This window comes from Poecilia reticulata, chromosome 3, assembly GCF_904066995.2.
Source record: "Poecilia reticulata chromosome 3, P_reticulata-male-v2, whole genome shotgun sequence".
Lineage (NCBI taxonomy): Eukaryota > Metazoa > Chordata > Actinopteri > Cyprinodontiformes > Poeciliidae > Poecilia > Poecilia reticulata.
The window spans coordinates 20510212-20528373 of NC_088832.1; the positions used below are offsets into that span (position 1 = coordinate 20510212).

General features: G+C 38.2%; 1 protein-coding gene across 1 annotated transcript in view; it reads left to right on the forward strand.

Moving 5' to 3' along the window:
- Positions 1-17453, forward strand: part of LOC103462566 (heterogeneous nuclear ribonucleoprotein C-like) — a 42493-nt gene extending 25040 nt beyond the window's left edge. The window contains exons 3-7 of the mRNA XM_017304159.2: positions 8587-8637; positions 12890-13065; positions 13808-13921; positions 15510-15643; positions 15949-17453. Coding sequence (XP_017159648.1) covers positions 8587-8637; positions 12890-13065; positions 13808-13921; positions 15510-15643; positions 15949-15987 — 514 coding nt within the window. The 3' untranslated portion in view covers positions 15988-17453. The remainder of the gene's footprint in view (positions 1-8586; positions 8638-12889; positions 13066-13807; positions 13922-15509; positions 15644-15948) is intronic.
- The last annotated feature ends 709 nt before the right edge of the window (positions 17454-18162 follow it).

An 18162-nucleotide genomic window follows, 5' to 3' on the forward strand; every position in this document is an offset into this window, starting at 1 on the left:
TATAGGTAAGAGATTTTTGGTAGTATAAAAGGTACATATTGTTATGTAATACAATGTCATAGGTTTAGCTAATTATATCTGTATAGCAATTTAACTTACCTAGTCATCTATGTAGAAAAGTGAAAATATCCATTCCTATGGCAATCAAACCATTTGCAACTGTAGATTCTGTTCAGCTGCAGTCCAAAGCTTTTTCAGTTTATTCCAAATGTTTTGGTTGAAATCATATTGAAAAAATATTTGCTCCACACACACTTAAACTTGAGTGACATTCCATTGCTAACCCATTAGGTCAAATATGATGTTGAACCACCTCTTGCATCTGTTTGGACCTGTGTCTGTGAGTTTTTGACTATTCTCCCAGAAGAGCATTTGTGAGGTCAGACGCTGCTGTTGGATGAGAAAAATGTGACTTGTAGTTTCTACTTAAATTCATCCCAAAGTTGTTCTCTCTGGTTGAGATCCAGACTGTATAAGCCAGTGAAGCACTTCCTCAGCAGATACTCTTCCGTATTTTGATGAACTATGCTTATGAACTGTTGTACAGTCATGTTGAAACTGGAAGGGAGATTCAACAAACTGTTCGTACAAAGTTAGGAGTGTTGCTTGTGCTGATTAATCAGCAAAATCCTTTCAGTGGAAAAAAAACCCCGGGGCTGAACCCAAAACCTTAAGAACAGTGCCACACCATAATAATCCACTTAGCACAATGAACTTAGCTAGGAGATGCTGTCCTGGCAACAGGTCCTAGCTGACATGTCCATTGGAGAGTCAGACTCAGAGGATTGATTTATGACTCCAGAGGACACATCTCCACTGATCAGCTAACAGTCTGTGAATAGCAACTTTCAAGGCTTATTCTAAGTTGGATTTAGGTTTTGTCTTTGACTGGACAATTCAAATACTCAACAACACTTTGGTCTCTACGGAGGACCAAAACTGACAGAAGTACAAATGTGTAAAAAGCTAAACATATATATCATACACTTAAAATCCACCAGTTTCTAAGACATTGGTTACATCTATCTTTGCTAATGTAACTATAATAAATTATCCCTTGAATAGCAATGAAAATTATATTATGCCTCAAATGTACAACAAACAAGGTCACAACAAGCCCCAACCACTGCAAAATGGATCCATGTGGAAGATATAGCAAGTTGTTTTCGCTTGTCATTATAACTTCTAACAGAACAAGCATTACAGATTTTCATTAAAAGGTACAAAAAAATCAATAAAAAGTATTTCATATACTGCATGCATTTTCAGAGATTCAGTATTGCTGAACAATCAAGACAAATGAAATATTAAAGCTGCACAAATGGCTGTAATCCATGTTACATTGCATATAAGTGTGTTTAAAGGGCAGTTTGCCGTGCAAGTAGACTCATATATTTTTACAAGAAACAAGAGCAGTTAAGAGAAATATACTGTGAGTGTGAGTGGAGCAGAGAGACAAATAGTGACAGTGATTAAATGAAAGCAGAAGCGGACAGAGATTAGCTCAGAGTCTGTCCTTAGAGAGTGTCTGAGAGGGCAAACAAGCTACCAGCTCTCTCTTCATCTTCCTCTCCTCCCTCATCAAAGCCTCTCTGCTCTCATTTTGATCATGGTCAAAATCCAACAGTCTCTCTTCTTTCTCTTTACGTCTCTCCACTAATTGTCAGTCCACCAACACTCCCAGTTTTCTTCTAATTTCTTTTAAAGCCAAGGGGGAAAATGGCTTTGCATAGTTTTCAGACATAATCTCATTTTCCTCTCTGCTCATGCTGTTTTCAGTTTCTCTGTGTAGGTGTGGGTTGTGTTCTTTCTTGATTGTTGTGCTGCATTATGCTTTCCATACATTTTTATATAACTGAGATTTTGCTCATCCACATTATGTAAACCACTGTGCTTTAGGAGCCGCGGTAACTAGATTCAGCATCCACCACAGCCTCGGAAAGCAGGCAACAAGTAGCGATGCATTATGGGAGGCACATTTTTAACTCATGTCCACTGGACCTTACCAGATACTGGGGATTGATGTCAGGATTGATGATGAGAACTAAGCATACAAACATTTTGTTGTCACAAAGGTAGAATGTGAAGTGATATTCACTTCTTAATTTTGACCATCTATCTGCAGAGACTGTCTGCCTGCCTGCCTGGACTCCACGATTTAATCCAAATGAATCCTTAGCGCAGCTATTAGAGCAGCCTTCTTAAATGAATAGGCTCATTTTCAAAGGAATCAGTGTTTTCTTGAGCTCCTAAATAATTGTTCATATAAAGAACATCATTATTGTGACAAAACTCGTTGATACTTTGCAGCTGCAACCTATTAGCTTCTTACACCAAAACCTCCTCAACGGCTCATCAGCTGTCTGGTCTGAGAGGAGGCTTCCAGCGAGACGAGGATCATTTGAATGAAGGACAAAATTCTCTAAACCTCCGCCAAAAACTCTCCAAATCAGCGGATCAGCACCAATCAGCTTTGTTAAACATGAAGGTGAGGAGGTGACATAGCCAATAAAATCTGTATAAGATCATAAATAATAATGTCAGGCTCAAAAAGTCGCAGCTTAGGTTTCAACAGGAATTGATCAAGAGAAAACCTGAAGAATAAGAATCGGAATAATTTTGTGTTGTTTCAGTTATTCACTCTGTTCCTCACTTGAAACCAAAATCACTCTATTGGTTTACTTTTCTACACATTTTCATCACTCACACTGCAACTTGATCCTGTTGGCTTATTATGTTTGCCAAATGTTAAACATTCCCAAAGCTATCGTGTGACTTATTACATAAAGGAAGAATGCAAATTGGCCTTTCAGTTCAGCGTTTGAGACAGAAGAGGCAGAGATTATGATTTTAGACTAAACTTTGCATTACCGTCCTGTTCTCTGTGAGTGTAGCATTAATCCCAATTAGAGTTGATGATTTGAGTAAGAAAATGTTTCTGGTGTGTTATTTCTAGTCCAAGGTCAATGTTGGTTTACTGTGTCCTCTGTATTTTTTCAAACACAAAAAAGAACAGCCGGCACCACATAGTTTGAGCAAAAACACAGTGGTTTGAAGTGTAAGCTGGAGGAGCATAGGGATAAAGATGTTTTGTTACTTCTTATCTGAAGTTCAGAGTTGGGCATTATTCTCTGGAAAATATTAACCTCTGATGGAGTGAGATCTTTTCAAACTTGGCGAAACAAAAAGAGAATCAACTTTTTCTCAATTTCTTTTCTATAATTAAGTGACTTTGGGCACTTAATTATATGCTAACAAAGAGAAAAGTGAACAATTTATTTAAAAAATGCAAATAAATTGTCCATCTCCTGCTGTTACTCTCATACTAAATCAGTGTAGGAACGTTTTTTGTAACTTCGTCTACCGATTCCAGCAGGTTAGGAGGGATTTCAGTCAATATATTTCCCAACACTGTGTAGTGCATATTTAGATTGCAAAAGATAGGTAAGATATGTAAATATGTGTAATGTTAGACATTGCCATCAGGTACAAGTGCTGAAACCTTATAAACAGTGCAAGAGCAATGTCTTTCTCAAGGATTTCTGCAGTTAGACCTACCAAGCACAAACCATAGTGAAAACAGCAAAATATAACAATATAACACATTTCCTGTTATTTAATGTTGACCTTTATCAAAACACATTAGTCAGTGTAAGATTTATTTCTAACATGCAGTAATGAATATGCAGTATTTCTGACTTACCATCTCAAAAGATGATCGGCGCATAGCAAGTCCATTTTGGGTTTAATTTTTGAGATTGCCACTCTGTGCTACATCTCCTGTAGAGCTGATGCTGTTGTTATCCTGTTGTAATCACGTGAATGTCCTGATGGGGAGGGTTGGGAAATTTATTTATTTGTATTTCAGCATAAGCGTCTTCTTTTTAAGTATTATAAAAAAAAGACAGAAATAAAAATCATTTACCTTAGCCTGACCTTTCATCTGAAGCCACTGGGCATTCTGCCTTATCTTGGTCCAGTCGCCACCATCATTATGAACTATTGAAAAATGATTCAATATCCATAGATTTTTAAAAATACCAATAGGGTTTTCAATAGGCATATATTTTAATTTTGCGTTTATTTGGGTGTCAAACTAATTATGGTTTAGGGCCACGTCATTATCATGCATCTCCTCAAAGGGCTGATTGTGAGAAAATGAATTAATAAAACTATCTATTAACAAACTGATGAGTCCTTCTAATGAAATTATATTGAACACTAATATAACATGGTATAATAAAAAATAAAAATGTATCTATTTTGTGGTCCTCTAAAGCCTTGAGATTTGGCCTGTGGGTCTTGAGTTTGACTTTGCGGTTTGAGACTTTAAAACAAACACACAATTTGAAGAGCTAATCTCCTATTATTGAAATGATTTTCTTTGTCTGTTGGAATATTATGACTTTTAAATATCCATTCGATTCTAAATATCACTTAAACCATCAAAAATAGTACAAACAATCTTATAATCGGACAAAACCTTAATATAATATAAAAGAATGAATGATTATTTGTCAGCAAAGATGTCGCTGTGTCCAAAAAATCAATGAGAGAAAAAAAAGAAAAATGTGAGTCATTGATTTTCTGTCACCTACATTTTTAATGCATCTGTCAAGTTTTAAACCATTTGAACATGTCAATACTTCATTTCAAACACCTTCTAGGGATTTTTTTCCCCCCATTGAATCTGTAAAATACTGATGTTTTCTTGCCTTAGTTGAATTCTGCGTGCTGGAAGGAATCTCTGAGATGTCCTGTTCACGAAAGCAACTTGCCGTTTTACTGGTGTGCACAAAACACACACAGAGGCACGCTGCGGCCGAGATGATTTATTGCCAAGCACGTCTAATGGATTGCTTTGGCACTTGAGAAATTATGAAAAGAAATTAATTAGCCTTTAGTGACCCCGCTGTCCATCTGCTGCTGTTCTCTCTCTCTGCTGGCCGAGGCGCTTGGCTGCTTTCTCTGCATGTGATTGTTGTTTAAAGGGGCTGTACTTACCTGTGGAAGATTTATCTCCACTAAATCAAGTGAAAACTCTGACAACGTGCCATTACTCCAACTCAGCGACAATACCCAGCCATCATTACAAACAATGAAGAATTAAATATTTGTTTATGATATTATGCACAGTTAAATCTATCACACTAAATATTGGTCTGTCCGCTGAGCAAACAATTAGCTGTTATGTAAGGATGGTGCTTTCATTGCAAAAGCTTTATGATATTTAAGCTTAACTGGTCCTGAAGTTCTTAAAGTTTTATGAAATGAAAACAGAGGTGATGGTGTTTGGACCAAGTGGTCCCAGTGAGTCCACGTTTGGACTATCAAACCAAATGTTGACAATTTGTATGTTTTTAAACTTAGACCGGTTTTAAAGTCCTGCTTTTATAAGTTTATCAAATGGTTCTGTTCTGACCACTAATATGGAATATCTGGATGGTGGTGAAAATCACAAAAATTGTGGACAACCCTGAGCATCCTCTTTATGAGACTGTCATAAAAAAGCAAAGTGTCTTCAGTCAGAGGCTTCTTCAAATTCACTGTAAACACATTACCCCAGTTTGCCTGTTAATTTTAGAGCTCATTTTGCTTTTTTTTTTTTTTTTGGAAGGTCTGAATGCTCTTGCAAAGTATTCACCTCCTGCAGGTACAAGGTTTAGGAGGAAGTTTGGACAGATAGGGCCTTCACCAGTGCAACTCCTCAGCAGTGGAATAAATTACCCCTCCACAGCAGTGAGCTATATTCACTGCCTGCTTTTGAAACCGGTCTTGAAACCCATTTTCATTCCTTTAACAGTGAAAATTTGTTTGTTTTATTTGTGTTTAATGTTTCATCATCTTACGTCATATTCATATGTTTTAGTTTCGTATGTTTATGGTGTATAGTTACATGCAGCCATTGTTTCTACTGTGGTTCTTTTAAAGTTCTTCATAAATAAAATTGGTCATTTTAAGCATCTCATTTATTCTCAAAATAGTCGACTTTCAATCTTCTTTTTCACATGGCTTGCATTGAAGATGATCGCGTTGTTATATATGGTGCATTCACTGTTTTCACATCATTAGTAGACATGTAACATTGGCATCCTGGTTAGATTCATTTTCAAGAGTGCCTGCTACAAAGGGACAAGCAATAAATTGATTTATTACAATAGTGACCTAATCTATGCTGCTGTGAGAGGATCAGGTCACAGGACCTGCTTAATCCCACATTAAACAATCATTTAATTAAACTAAAGACGTATTTTGTGCACTTTTAAGTTCTGTTAGTAATAATTTGTAGTTCTGCCAGCAAACTGCTGATTAGAGTACAACAGTCGAACTGAGACCGTTACAAGTAGAACATCACAAAAAAGTTATTACTATTTGGCGTTATTTTTTTTCCCAAAGAGATTATTCACCAAATGACAGTTTGTCCAGCAAACACTCGATCCCAAGATAGAAATCCACAAAGCAAAAGCACTGAACAGAAACCGAGCAGCGGTTCGGTTCCCCTTCAGTGAGGATTTTGTTGAATGACTGTTATTTTCTGAATCCACTCAGAAAGACAAAGGTCAGCCTAGTTGAGAAGCTGAGGATTTGCAGCTTGTCTCTGTGCTCTATTCCTCTCCCACATGGATTTTTTTTTTTTACAGGAACAAGATGTAAAAGGCCAGAAATGCCTTCATAATATTGAATCCTCAAATGGAAGACAAAGATGTTTCATGTAGCTTGACAGAGAGAGCTATAACAACGCAGGGACCATTTCTGTATGAAATGGGACAACAAAAAGGCCGCCTTGAAATTGGTAAATGAGCTCTTGTTGTAAATTATTTGGAGGTTTTCTGTCCCCTGAGCTCAGCAAACTAGTTGGCATGAGACAGTGAGAACAGAGTGAGAAAATGTGATTACGATCTGATCCAAAAATGAGTCTAGAGTTCAGATTCACACAATTACACAAATTGGTTGAGAGTTTCCCCTTTGCTGTTTTCTCATTTCTTTTGAACACTTTTGTGACTTTAATAATGTAAAGTGCTCACTTTACCGCCCTCCATTTATATGAGAGGCTGAAAACGAGTGGACTCACTAGTAGGATCACCCTAAAATTGATAAACAGATTGTTTATTCAGTAGGAAAGACATGAGAGAAGTTTTCAAAAATCTATTTCTGTTAATATAACAGAAATAGATTTTTCTGTTATATTAACGCTGCATGTTGTTACAAAAATAACAACATGCAGCGCATTCCTCAGCATTAAATTTAGTTTATTGCTCTTCATGTTCTAACAAACAAAAATGTGAGCTGAATGTAGGTTTAACAGTTTAAATACTCTAATATTTTCATTTTCATCAATATTTTCTTATATTTGTCAACAAAGGATAATCCAGTGTAGACAATGGATAGACAAACTATATAACAATAAAACTACTTGAATAGGTTGATATTGCTGGGTAGCCATAAAACTGCCCTGCTTTTTAAGCTACTGGGATCCGTAAAAATCTGCACAAAATCAAACAATGTATAAAATGTCAGACTTTTGTCTGCTCCTTTGTGTTTATCCCGTTTTTGAAAGTACTCATGGATGGATGAAACATTTTCCACTTTTGCCGTTTCATTGGACATTTTATTTGTCATATATCCTCACTATAAACCATCTTTTGAGTCAGTTATTTGATTTTTCTTGCGATGCAGCACAGCCATGGTCGGAGATGTTTCCTAGATCTCATGGGTGTTCAGATGACTTTGGATTCATGACAAACCAGTAGAGAAATCTCTGTCCTTTACGGCGCCTTCACTGCATCAGCTTCTGTGTTTGCTGTCAGTCACTTTGCATGCAAAAGACAGATGAATATTCCACATGTTAAAACCATAGGATGATTTTATTAAACATGTATTTAATGGCAGTTTTATAGTTTAATGCAGAGACTGAAGTCAGCTTTAAAAAAAAGAGGGACATAATGATGAGGACAGAGTCAGTGAGACAGAGAAGCAGACTGAGGGATAGTGAGCCACATGCAGGGATTAATAGAGACTCATTGCAGGGATTTGGGAGGAACGATGAGGTCTGACACACCAGAATGTGCTCTCGCTGGAGCTTAGTGTCACTGTTCTCTCTTCCTTGAGTCTTTTTAAAAAAAAAAATTTATTTTTACAGATATGCATCAACTATACCAGCGTTTATAAGTTAACTGTCGCATCATTCATTTGCCTTTCGTTCTTCCCGTCTCTCTCTTGCTCATGGTTCGTGTAACTCACCACACCGAGCTCAAACATCGATGTGTTCAGTGGGTGATACGGTTGCAGCGCGATCCAATTTTTATGGATTTTCCACCTGGATGCCGCAGCAGAAAAAGAAAACCCAATGTTTTCTTCCAGCTGGCTGGAGACCATGAGCGCAGTGTTTTTTGTTTTTTTTTTCCCAGATGAAGAGGCTGCAGCAAAAAAAAATCTGTGTTCACACTCACATTTACCCACTAAACTCTCAACAAATTACAGCCTTTAACTGAAATCAATGACAGCAGCAACAAAAGTGCCTCATCAAAGTTTTGCAAGCATTTTATCCAACCATCTGATCTGACTTTATCTCTCCCTGTTCTGCAGGTCAGAGTTTGATCTGGACTACGACAGCTACCACGAGGATTACTACGACAGGTACTGTCAGAAAGTCAGGTCTCTCACACACCTCACTGCATGCCTGTGTGTCCCAGAAAGCAACGAGATTTTACGCTCTTGATTTCTGTCTGCGTTCAGGCTGTCCGTCATTCTGTCTCGGTTCAGTGTTGCGTCTTAGCAGTCACAATCAAGCATTAAACATTTGCAGACCTTCCCTTTATAGAGACAGCTGCAAACCCGCTGTCAGCACAACTCCTGGTTGTGGATTGGATGAAAACACTGTGTGCTTTAATAAAAAAGACATTTGACTGAAAGGGAAAAGACCCAGCTTCACTTGCCTAACAAAACAACAAGGTGGCTCCATGACAGTCAAATGTTTCGAAGATTTTTAAGAACCGCTTTGTTCAGATGTTTTCATGCTCTACTGCAGGGATGTGTGTTGTTCTTTACAGATCACCCTATTCAGCATTTGATTTTATATTTTGGTATTTGTAAGGTGTAAACCAATGGGTGGATGCAGAAACATTTATTCCACTTAAACATGCCCATTTACAAGTAGTAGTCATGAGTACTACTTGTATTATATTGAGGAGAGACACCAAAAATGTGGAAGGAAGTTAAATTTCTGGGCTAAAAATATGAAATTAGACCTAAGGGTTTAATAGCTGTTAAGATAAACATATTCCTATCAGAAGTGCCCTTTCAAAGTCCAGATTAAATCAGATACCCAATCTTTGTCATGTCTTACATATAAAGGTTTAACAAGGAACAAGTTGTCCTGCCTAAGGGATCCCACAAGGCTCTTCTCTTAGATCAATTTGATTTAAACATAAAATGATGCCTTACAATGTCGAACAGGAAATTTTGTAAAAATACAGGAATTTTCACAAATCAATATTATCAAATATTATTAAATCTGATCTTTAATTAGTGTTCTTGTTCAATTATGGTTCATTTGTAGTTTAACATTCACATTTTCTATATCAGTTAAGAATTTTCAATGACATTTACATCCAACACATTTAAATGGTGTAATAATAGTTTATCATATCTTGTTAATGAATAAACAAGGAAGAAAAATAAGTATCAATCTACAAGTGATGATATTCCTACCAGTTCAGATCTGAACATCAGAGAAAACGGAAGTGGAAAAAAATTGAAGTTTTTTTTTCCTTTTGATTTTCCTTCTGTCTCGCTGCCTGGACAAGTTGACAACCATAAAGACATGTCTCTGTAAAACTGTGTGAGCATTATTGTTGAGTAAGTATCATAACCTCGTGGCTGAGCGGTTAAAATGTTTGCACTGTAAGCTCAGCAGTCAGGTGGACAAGGGGGTGAGTGGCTCCATGTAATCAGTCATCTACTAAAATTGCTCTGGGAGCGCCTTCCATCCCTCAGGCCCAAACTCTAACTGCTGCACTCAGCACATCTGAATAACAGGAAACGGTCACAGTACATAAGGACACTTATACACATACACACACAGTTAATGTGCATCTTTTTCTATCAGTTCTCTTTTTTTCTAAGTTTGTTCATCAGTTGCTTAAATTAATGTCAATTTTGCTCCACTGTCGTCTTTTTTTCCTCTTTTCTTCTCTTTTTGCATTTTCTTTCTGTTTAGGGGGAACACTCGCCACTGATTTTCAATTTGTGTCTAACACAGTGCCTGATTATTTTCCGTGCTACTGGTTAACACTACAGAGCTCTGCGTGTGTGTGTGTGCTTGTGTGTGGGAATGTGTATAGCAAAAATTGTAATATTTATTTTTATATGCATTTCCCTCTAGGTTTAAATCTGTGAAGTCTATGCGTGCGTGTGCGCGTGCATGACGCGAGCATTTGTGTTTCAGTGTTTGTTGTTGACAGCGTCACTTTGTGAGGATGAGAGAAATTAGTCTTTTGGTGGACTGTCCTGTTGTTCAAACACAAAAGTAAAGTGTCTTTCAGCACACTGATAACAGCTCTAGCTGACAAAGCTGCTTTACATGCACGGTCTAATCCACAGAGACAAACACTCTCTCACACACATACGCCCACACACTTTTCTGTAATCCTCTCCCGTCTGCTTTCTCTCATTGTCTGAGCTTCCTTTCTCTGGGATGACACTTCAAAGCCAGTGTAACATCACGTTGTGTATCTGCCCCCTGCAAACCGCTCTGAAAGCCTTTAAACTCCAATAAGTCTTTGGTTGCCGTCTCTCCCGGTGCTCCCTGAGAACGAGACTCCCTGGTGCTCAAATCATGTAAACTCACTCAGTTATGGTGTCCTGATGCACTTCACCCACGTGTTCTGGAGGTGCACAACGATGCATTATGTGCATTGGTCACAGCTTCTGAGAAGGTTACAGCTTCTCAGAAAACAGCAAAACACAGAAATGAGTTCACAGCTCTGTGATTCAATGACAACTCAATCAGCGAATCTACTTCACCATCATGATTTAAGTTCTCTTTTTGGATGCTCACTGCTTCTGATTAATACCCAGATTGAATTCACAAAGTGCTGTGGAAAAAAATATTTGTACCCTTACCGAATTTTCATTTTTAAATACTTTTGAGTTTTAGACATTTCAAGATGAACTGATTTTGCATCTTTACTGCCCATTACATTTAAAGTCTGAAATGCAGCTGGGCTCCAACTTCGTCACATCATAGAGAGATGAGTAAATGACCAGACTTGTCCAGGTTAGTGGTTTATAGAAAATTATCTCTATATCATATCGTATTTATACCCAGGAAATGTGGATTAATAAAAGTCCCTAGACATTCTGATCAACTTTAAGAAGTATAAATTATAAACAAAATGCTGCTGTTGTGTATTTTTCTGCTGGTTTTTACAACATTTTTCAGTGTGAGACTATGTTACTGCAATAAATAAGTACTTTAAGCTGCTTTTTACTGTCTGTCCTTACCAAGGGTGCACTACTCTGAGTGCAGACCAAGCTCTAAACGGTCAACTTTGATCTCGTGGCTTGTGTTTCACCTACTCAGTGGGTCAGTGAGTGCTGAGTATTTTCTTTTTATTTGTTTATTACTTTAAATCGCCACCATATTTCTCTCTCTACAGAAACAGCTATGCACAAAGTGTCATTTCTGTAACCACTATAGAGGTTGACTGTGATACACCCGCTGTCTGCAGCACTACCAGCCTGGCGGGGCGCTATTGATTGGCCCTGACAGAACCAATTACATTCAGTGACAGATAGAGACATGGAGCGGTCCACAGAGAGGAGGCCGGCGCCAGAGGAAACACTTTCACTCGCCTCTTCTGGAGACAAAATAAAACAAAAACAAAGGAACGGTGCAAAAAGATGCGTATTTGTTTTAATAGCTGCCGTCTCATTTTACCTAGTTTATTTCATCTATTTCAATGTCTACAGTCTGCTGCTTTTGGCTGAGTACAATAGAACAAATGTTATCGCATTTTACTTTGTGTTGAATATTGATGAAATCATTGAAGTGTTTAGGCCATTAATGATTTTCTACCTGCTGAACAAATGGGAATTATTGAGCTTTATTACATATAGAGTTGGGCTAAAGGCTGTGGTACCTGTGGTAAATTTAAATGTAAAATTATTTTTCTGCAACAGGTTTTTTTTTTTTTTTGATAGGCAACAAGACAGGAATCTCTAAAAAAAACAGTAAATTAATTCAAAAAGAGCTGCAGGTTTTGAAAAAATAACAAAAACTATTAATTTGTTTATTTTCCTACATCTTGTTATAGAGTGACATGTCTAAAACCACATCATTCTCAGTAATCAATAGAAAATCGTTTATGGCATAACAAGATTAAACCCTATTAATATTTACTGACTAGGTTATTGCACATGTAGTGATGAAATTCAAGTCTTTGAGGTTGGAAGGCCTCCATGCCATCACCCTTATCTTTAGCTCTCGCCACATTTTCTCTGTCAAAATCAAGTCGGGACTTTAGGCGAGTTGTGCCAAAACATTAGGCTCTCTGACAGTCAGAAGAAACCTGTTTGTATTGATAAAATAATAATCTTAATTGTGTGTATGTGTGCACAGAACACATACACAAAAATTTTCTAAAAATAAATCATTTTAAAATTTGAGAACAGTGAAATAAGATGCATGGTCTCTTCTCCTGATCTCATGAATGTTTTAGTTCAGAATCTGTTAGATTTTCTCTTGTCTGTGGCTAAATGTGTCGCTTCCATCTCACTTGGATTAAACCGTAACAAAGCTTTACGTGCTACACAGACAAAACTTGTCGCATACAGTCGCAATTAAATATAAGTTACTTTGAAAACTGTCTGTCTGCTTAATTTGCAGGGCGTGTGACTATCAGCGTGTGCCAGCCTCCCTCTCTCCTGTCCCTTCAGGACCAAGTGTGGCCAAGAGATCCCGCTCCACCTCCTACTCCTACTCCAGTGGGCACAGACGCAGTCGAGACAGAACCCACTCTAAGAGCTCAAGAGCCCACTCCACAAGTTCAAACACAGCCAAGTGTGAGTAATATGAATGGGCTGAGGCAGATTCACTTAAGCTTTTCAAAAACGGTGTGGAAGAAAAATACTACCTTGTAGCTGTAACAGAGGCATTTGGTAGAGAAGCCAGCTTTAGGTTCCAACTCTTATAAATTAAGGACCAAAGATGAAGAAAACATGACAAAACTGTGTGCAAACATCATATAAAAATAAACAAAAACAATAAAATGCAAATATGAAATAAAATACAAAAACAGCTGATTGTTAAAAAAGTGTAAATCTTTGGAGAGGCTTCAGTAAATTTTACTTCTGATTTAAAGGAGCCAGCCGTTTCTGCAGACTTTAAGGAAGTTGGTTGCAGAGATGATTAATACAAGTTGTAATAAAGCTGTAATGTAACAAAATGTGGAATGAGTGAAGCGCTGTGAAGGATGAAGGGATTAGTGATGAAGGAGGAAAGGATGAGGGAATATGGTAAAAAAAAAAAAATCACACAACTCAAGTTTGTGATTGATGCCTGAAAATACCTGAGCAAACTAAAATATTATATAGGCCATATGAGAAAACATACCCTGAAACATAGACATACTGATGTAAGGTGTTAACCAAATACCTGCACTGTTCCTTCTAAAACACATTATCATTGCTGAACCAAGCTGCAGCTATTTTTTTTAAATACCAGCTAGACCTGAACCAATGCTGAAAGGTACTTCAGGTTCTGTAATTCCATTGTCGCTTACCTCCCTCTCCCTCTTTCCTTCAGTGGGGATGGAAGAGCTGCAGGTGATTAAAAAAGAGCTGACTCTGATAAAGACACAGATCGATGGGCTTCTTGACAGCCTTGACAGGATGGACACACAGAAGAACGACCACAAAGGTGAGATGCTCACTCAGAGCGACGGCGGAGGCACACGGGTTTGAGATCAAACGATAGATAATCTATCGGTGCATCAAAATCGCTTTAAAACAGACTCAGTGTGATGCGCCTGCTTTCAGATTCATTCTGGTTTAGTCCTGCCAGGCATCAGTCCAGATCGTAATGACTCAGAATTGGTGCTGCAGCGGCAGAGGAGGATGGAAATGTTATGCATGAATGGAGCCACAGCTCTTTCAACTAATCAGTCTGTTATTTCCATCATCCAGTAATGATATGCTTCAAATTGAATACTAGCCACAGTGGATTAGCACAGCTATAGTTTTAAGCAAAATATGGAGTAAGATGAGGAAACTATGTGAGCACTACCGAAAATGCTGCATGGATTTTGCTGCCATCATGTGGATGTTTGTCATTAATTACACCAGCTTGCAAGCGTAACACTGACTGCCTCGCAAAAATATTCAGAAACATTTTCAAATTTGCTATGTGACAAATGCAGTTCAAATAATTAGATTTCGAAATCACCAGGTATGTTAGCTCCACACCTGTGTGGAATTAAATGTTAATTTTTAGGTATATTAAGGAACAAAGCACCATGAAGGCCAAGGAACCAAGTTTAAAGCCAAGTTAGAAAACAACATCCAGGCTTTGAACATTTTACAGCTACCCTTTAATCCATCCTTCTCAAATGGAGATAAAACTGCACATATACCAAAGACAGGACTGCTCCGCGTAAACTGAGGAAAGGTTAGCACTAACGTGAGAAGTAGCCAAGAGCTGACCTGGAGGAGCTACAGAGGTCCACATCAGAGGTGGAGATTTTATTTTTTAGAGAGCATCTATTAGCTGTGCATGCAACAAATGTTGGATTGCTGGAAGAGTGGAGAGAAAAAAAATGTCTATATTAAGAGAAAGCTAAAACGGAAAACAGAGAAAAAGATGCTCTAGTCATACAAATTTACTTTAGATGATATTTATGACATATCCCACTCTTACAATGTGCTACAGCAGCACCATGCTGTGGGTGTGGTTTTGTTGAGTGATGACAGCAAAACTGATCAGATTTTATAGGACGATGAATGGCGTTCAATACTGTGCAGGAAGAAAACTTTTTAAAAGCTGCTTAACCCTTGAGGCTGGAGTGGAGGTTCTCACAGTAGGACAGTGGTACTGAGCAACCAGAACCAGTTTGAATGAACCATCCTATTTGAAAACAGACTTTAAACTGTAGCTTTAAACAAACTGATAATCTACAGAAACACAAATGACACACAGTGTCCCTGTGGAACAATCTAAGTCTTGTGTGTGATGCAGCTGAATGACCTTGATGGATTGATAGCTTTCATCATTATATTAATTTACCCCGTCATCATTTGACTCGTCTGTCCGTCACCATGCATCCTCACCTCCCTCCCACTGACTGCACATCTGTCCTTCATCCTGTCACTTCCACTCTGATGGTCTGCCTGTCATCCGCTACGAAAGCCAGCCGGTCACAGCTCGTTTTCTACACTCTGTTTCACCAAAAAATACTTCATTTCAGTTCCTCATCTCCGAGAGGTAAAATCTCCTTCATCCTGTTTTCCAGAGTCTCCGCTGAGAGAGGACAGTCCGCTCAGCTTGTCTTATGTGGTGACGGCCAGCAGTCCGGAGCATTCCCTGTCCTCCCTCTCCCCACCCAGCTCCCGCCATCGGATCCACAGGGAGAGTCCCAATATGAAGGTGTGTGACAATGACCATCATGTGTTGCTTGTATTCTTTTTAAAAAACCCAAACGTTGCACCACTTAGGAGCAAGGGGCTCTTTTTTAATTTATTTTTTTCTAAAGTAGTCATTTGGAGTGAGACATTCCAGTTTCTGTCTCCCGATTTGCACATGAACCAAGTCTGTGAAATCAAGTTACATCCGCAGAAGAAGAAAAAATGTCCTGAGTCATTCTGAGCTGGCAGCTAATGAACGTCCTCTTTGTCTTTCCCTCGCACCTCCCCGCCTCCACGTCTGTCTTTTTGCCTGCTTGTCTGTCACAGATGAGCAGCCACAGCTCCGACCCCGAGGAGGAAATATGAGGGACAAACATGAAGAAAACGTAGAAGACGTGGATTAGGTGCCAAACATGGACGAAGAGAAACCTAAACCTTCAAGTTAACGCCCACCAACAGAGGCTCAACGCGGCCTGGACATATCAGATCAGATAGCATATTTATTATTACCGCAGCTGCTTGGTTTTACTTGAAACAAGGACGCGACAACAAAACATGAATAGAATTAACAAGATTATTTTGGATTACCTTGAAAGAAACAGAATGGCGCACTGATCCTATATATAACGTAAATGTAAATTAAAGCTGGAAGCTGAGTAAAGATTAAAGCCTCACTACTGAAAATTAATCGGTTCCGCTGAGGGCACGGATCAATAAGAACAGCAATACTCCCCATGAATCACACTGATGGAAAATGAATTAGTTCTGATCACAAGCCTCCCTGTGTATTTTACTTACGTTTGTCTTTTCTTTACACAACGCAACAATTACCAGCATTAATCACTGCATAGATACATTGCAGATTATTTTTCAAAAGTCAAACAACAGTTCAAATTTAAAGGAAAGAATTAAATCAGACTGGATGGAGAACAACTTCATGCGACACATTAATGATATCAGCCATTCTGCTGTAACTCTGGCTGAATGTTTAGGGTCACATCTGCTCAAAGGACCGTCTACCCCTATAAACGTTTCTTTTTTACAGTTCTATAAATTTCTCCATCAAATCTGACTGAAGCAAAGGAAACCCAAAGCATGATGTTGCCCCCACCATACTTTACCGTGGAGAAGGTGTGTTCTCGTTGATGTGCAGCGTTAGTGTCGTGCATGTTGGCCAAAAGCTCACTTTTGGTTTCAACTTCTGAAGACAACAGGGATTTATTTAAGAGTAGCAGAGTGAAGGGGGCTCCATTTCCACTCTTTTCCGATTTTTACTGTTGAAAATCTTTTGAAAACGTCTCATTTTCTTTCCATTTCATAACAACTTTCTACATCGTGTTTTTCACATGAACTCTCAATAAAATTCAGTGAAGTTGGTTGTTGAAACTTGACAAAATGTGGAAAAAGGTCAAAGGTTATGAATACTTTGTAAGGAACTGTACTTCCTCAGCAACAGGTGTGCTGGTGAAATATTACAGGTGTCCTCTACTACATATTTGGCACTTTGAAATGTGTAAAGGCCCCAATCAGTGTGTAATATTGTGTATTATTGTATACTTTACTGTAATTGCTTAGCTCTTGGAACTAAATATTAAGTTAGGACTTCTTGTGTGGTACTTTTTTAAGGAAAATAATGATGTTATAAATAATTATCTAATTCTTATGTTGTTACATGTTTTGGTTTGCACTATCAAGATAAGATACTTGTTGTCACTGTAGTGAAAGTATTTTCATATCGAGTACGTATGCAGCAGCACATTGTGGTATGTTTTTATCTTGACAGACCATTACAGAAATGGAAGGAGAATAAAAGACAATGGTTGAAGAAGTGATGTCAAGGTTCAAGTGTGATTTTTCTTAGATTTTGTACACTTTAAACATGAAGGAGAAAAGCAGAGTCCAAATCAAAATTGTTACCAAATGACCTCAGATCTTTCTTTTCACTTCAGTCCTCAGATGTGTTTATTGAAGAGCACATCTGTAAAGAGACAGTTCTCAGTAGCATTCGCACGTTGCCAGTCCTGAGTTATGTGTAATCTCACACATACTCCACAAACTGTTTGCAAACTGCAGCTTTTTTCTTCCTCACGGAGCCATTTCTCTGAACGATGACTCTAAATATCTGCGTGATAATACATCATCTCTGGCATCGAGCACCGCAGAAACAGATAAAGAACTCAGATACATTTTTTTTTTAAATCTGTATGCATTACAGCTCCATCCTTTTTATCAGCGGTTCACAGCATCCTGCTGATTTGCTGCACAGACATAAAATCAGATTTACTTAATAAAAATCCTGAAAAAAAAAAAGCCATCAAGCACAACTGCAGCGGTTCCCCCAGCAGCTGCCTCCGTATAAGCTGAGTGCGCCTGAGAGAAATCAATGAGAGTGAGAAGGACAGATCCATATAGCTGACATAATAAGTCTGCATGAAGCAATGAAATGGCCTCCACCAGCTGTGGGTTTATTATAGTCTGTCGTTTCCAACAGTTGACGTACACACAGCGAGAAAATTAACTTGGAGCTTTAAGGTCCTTGTT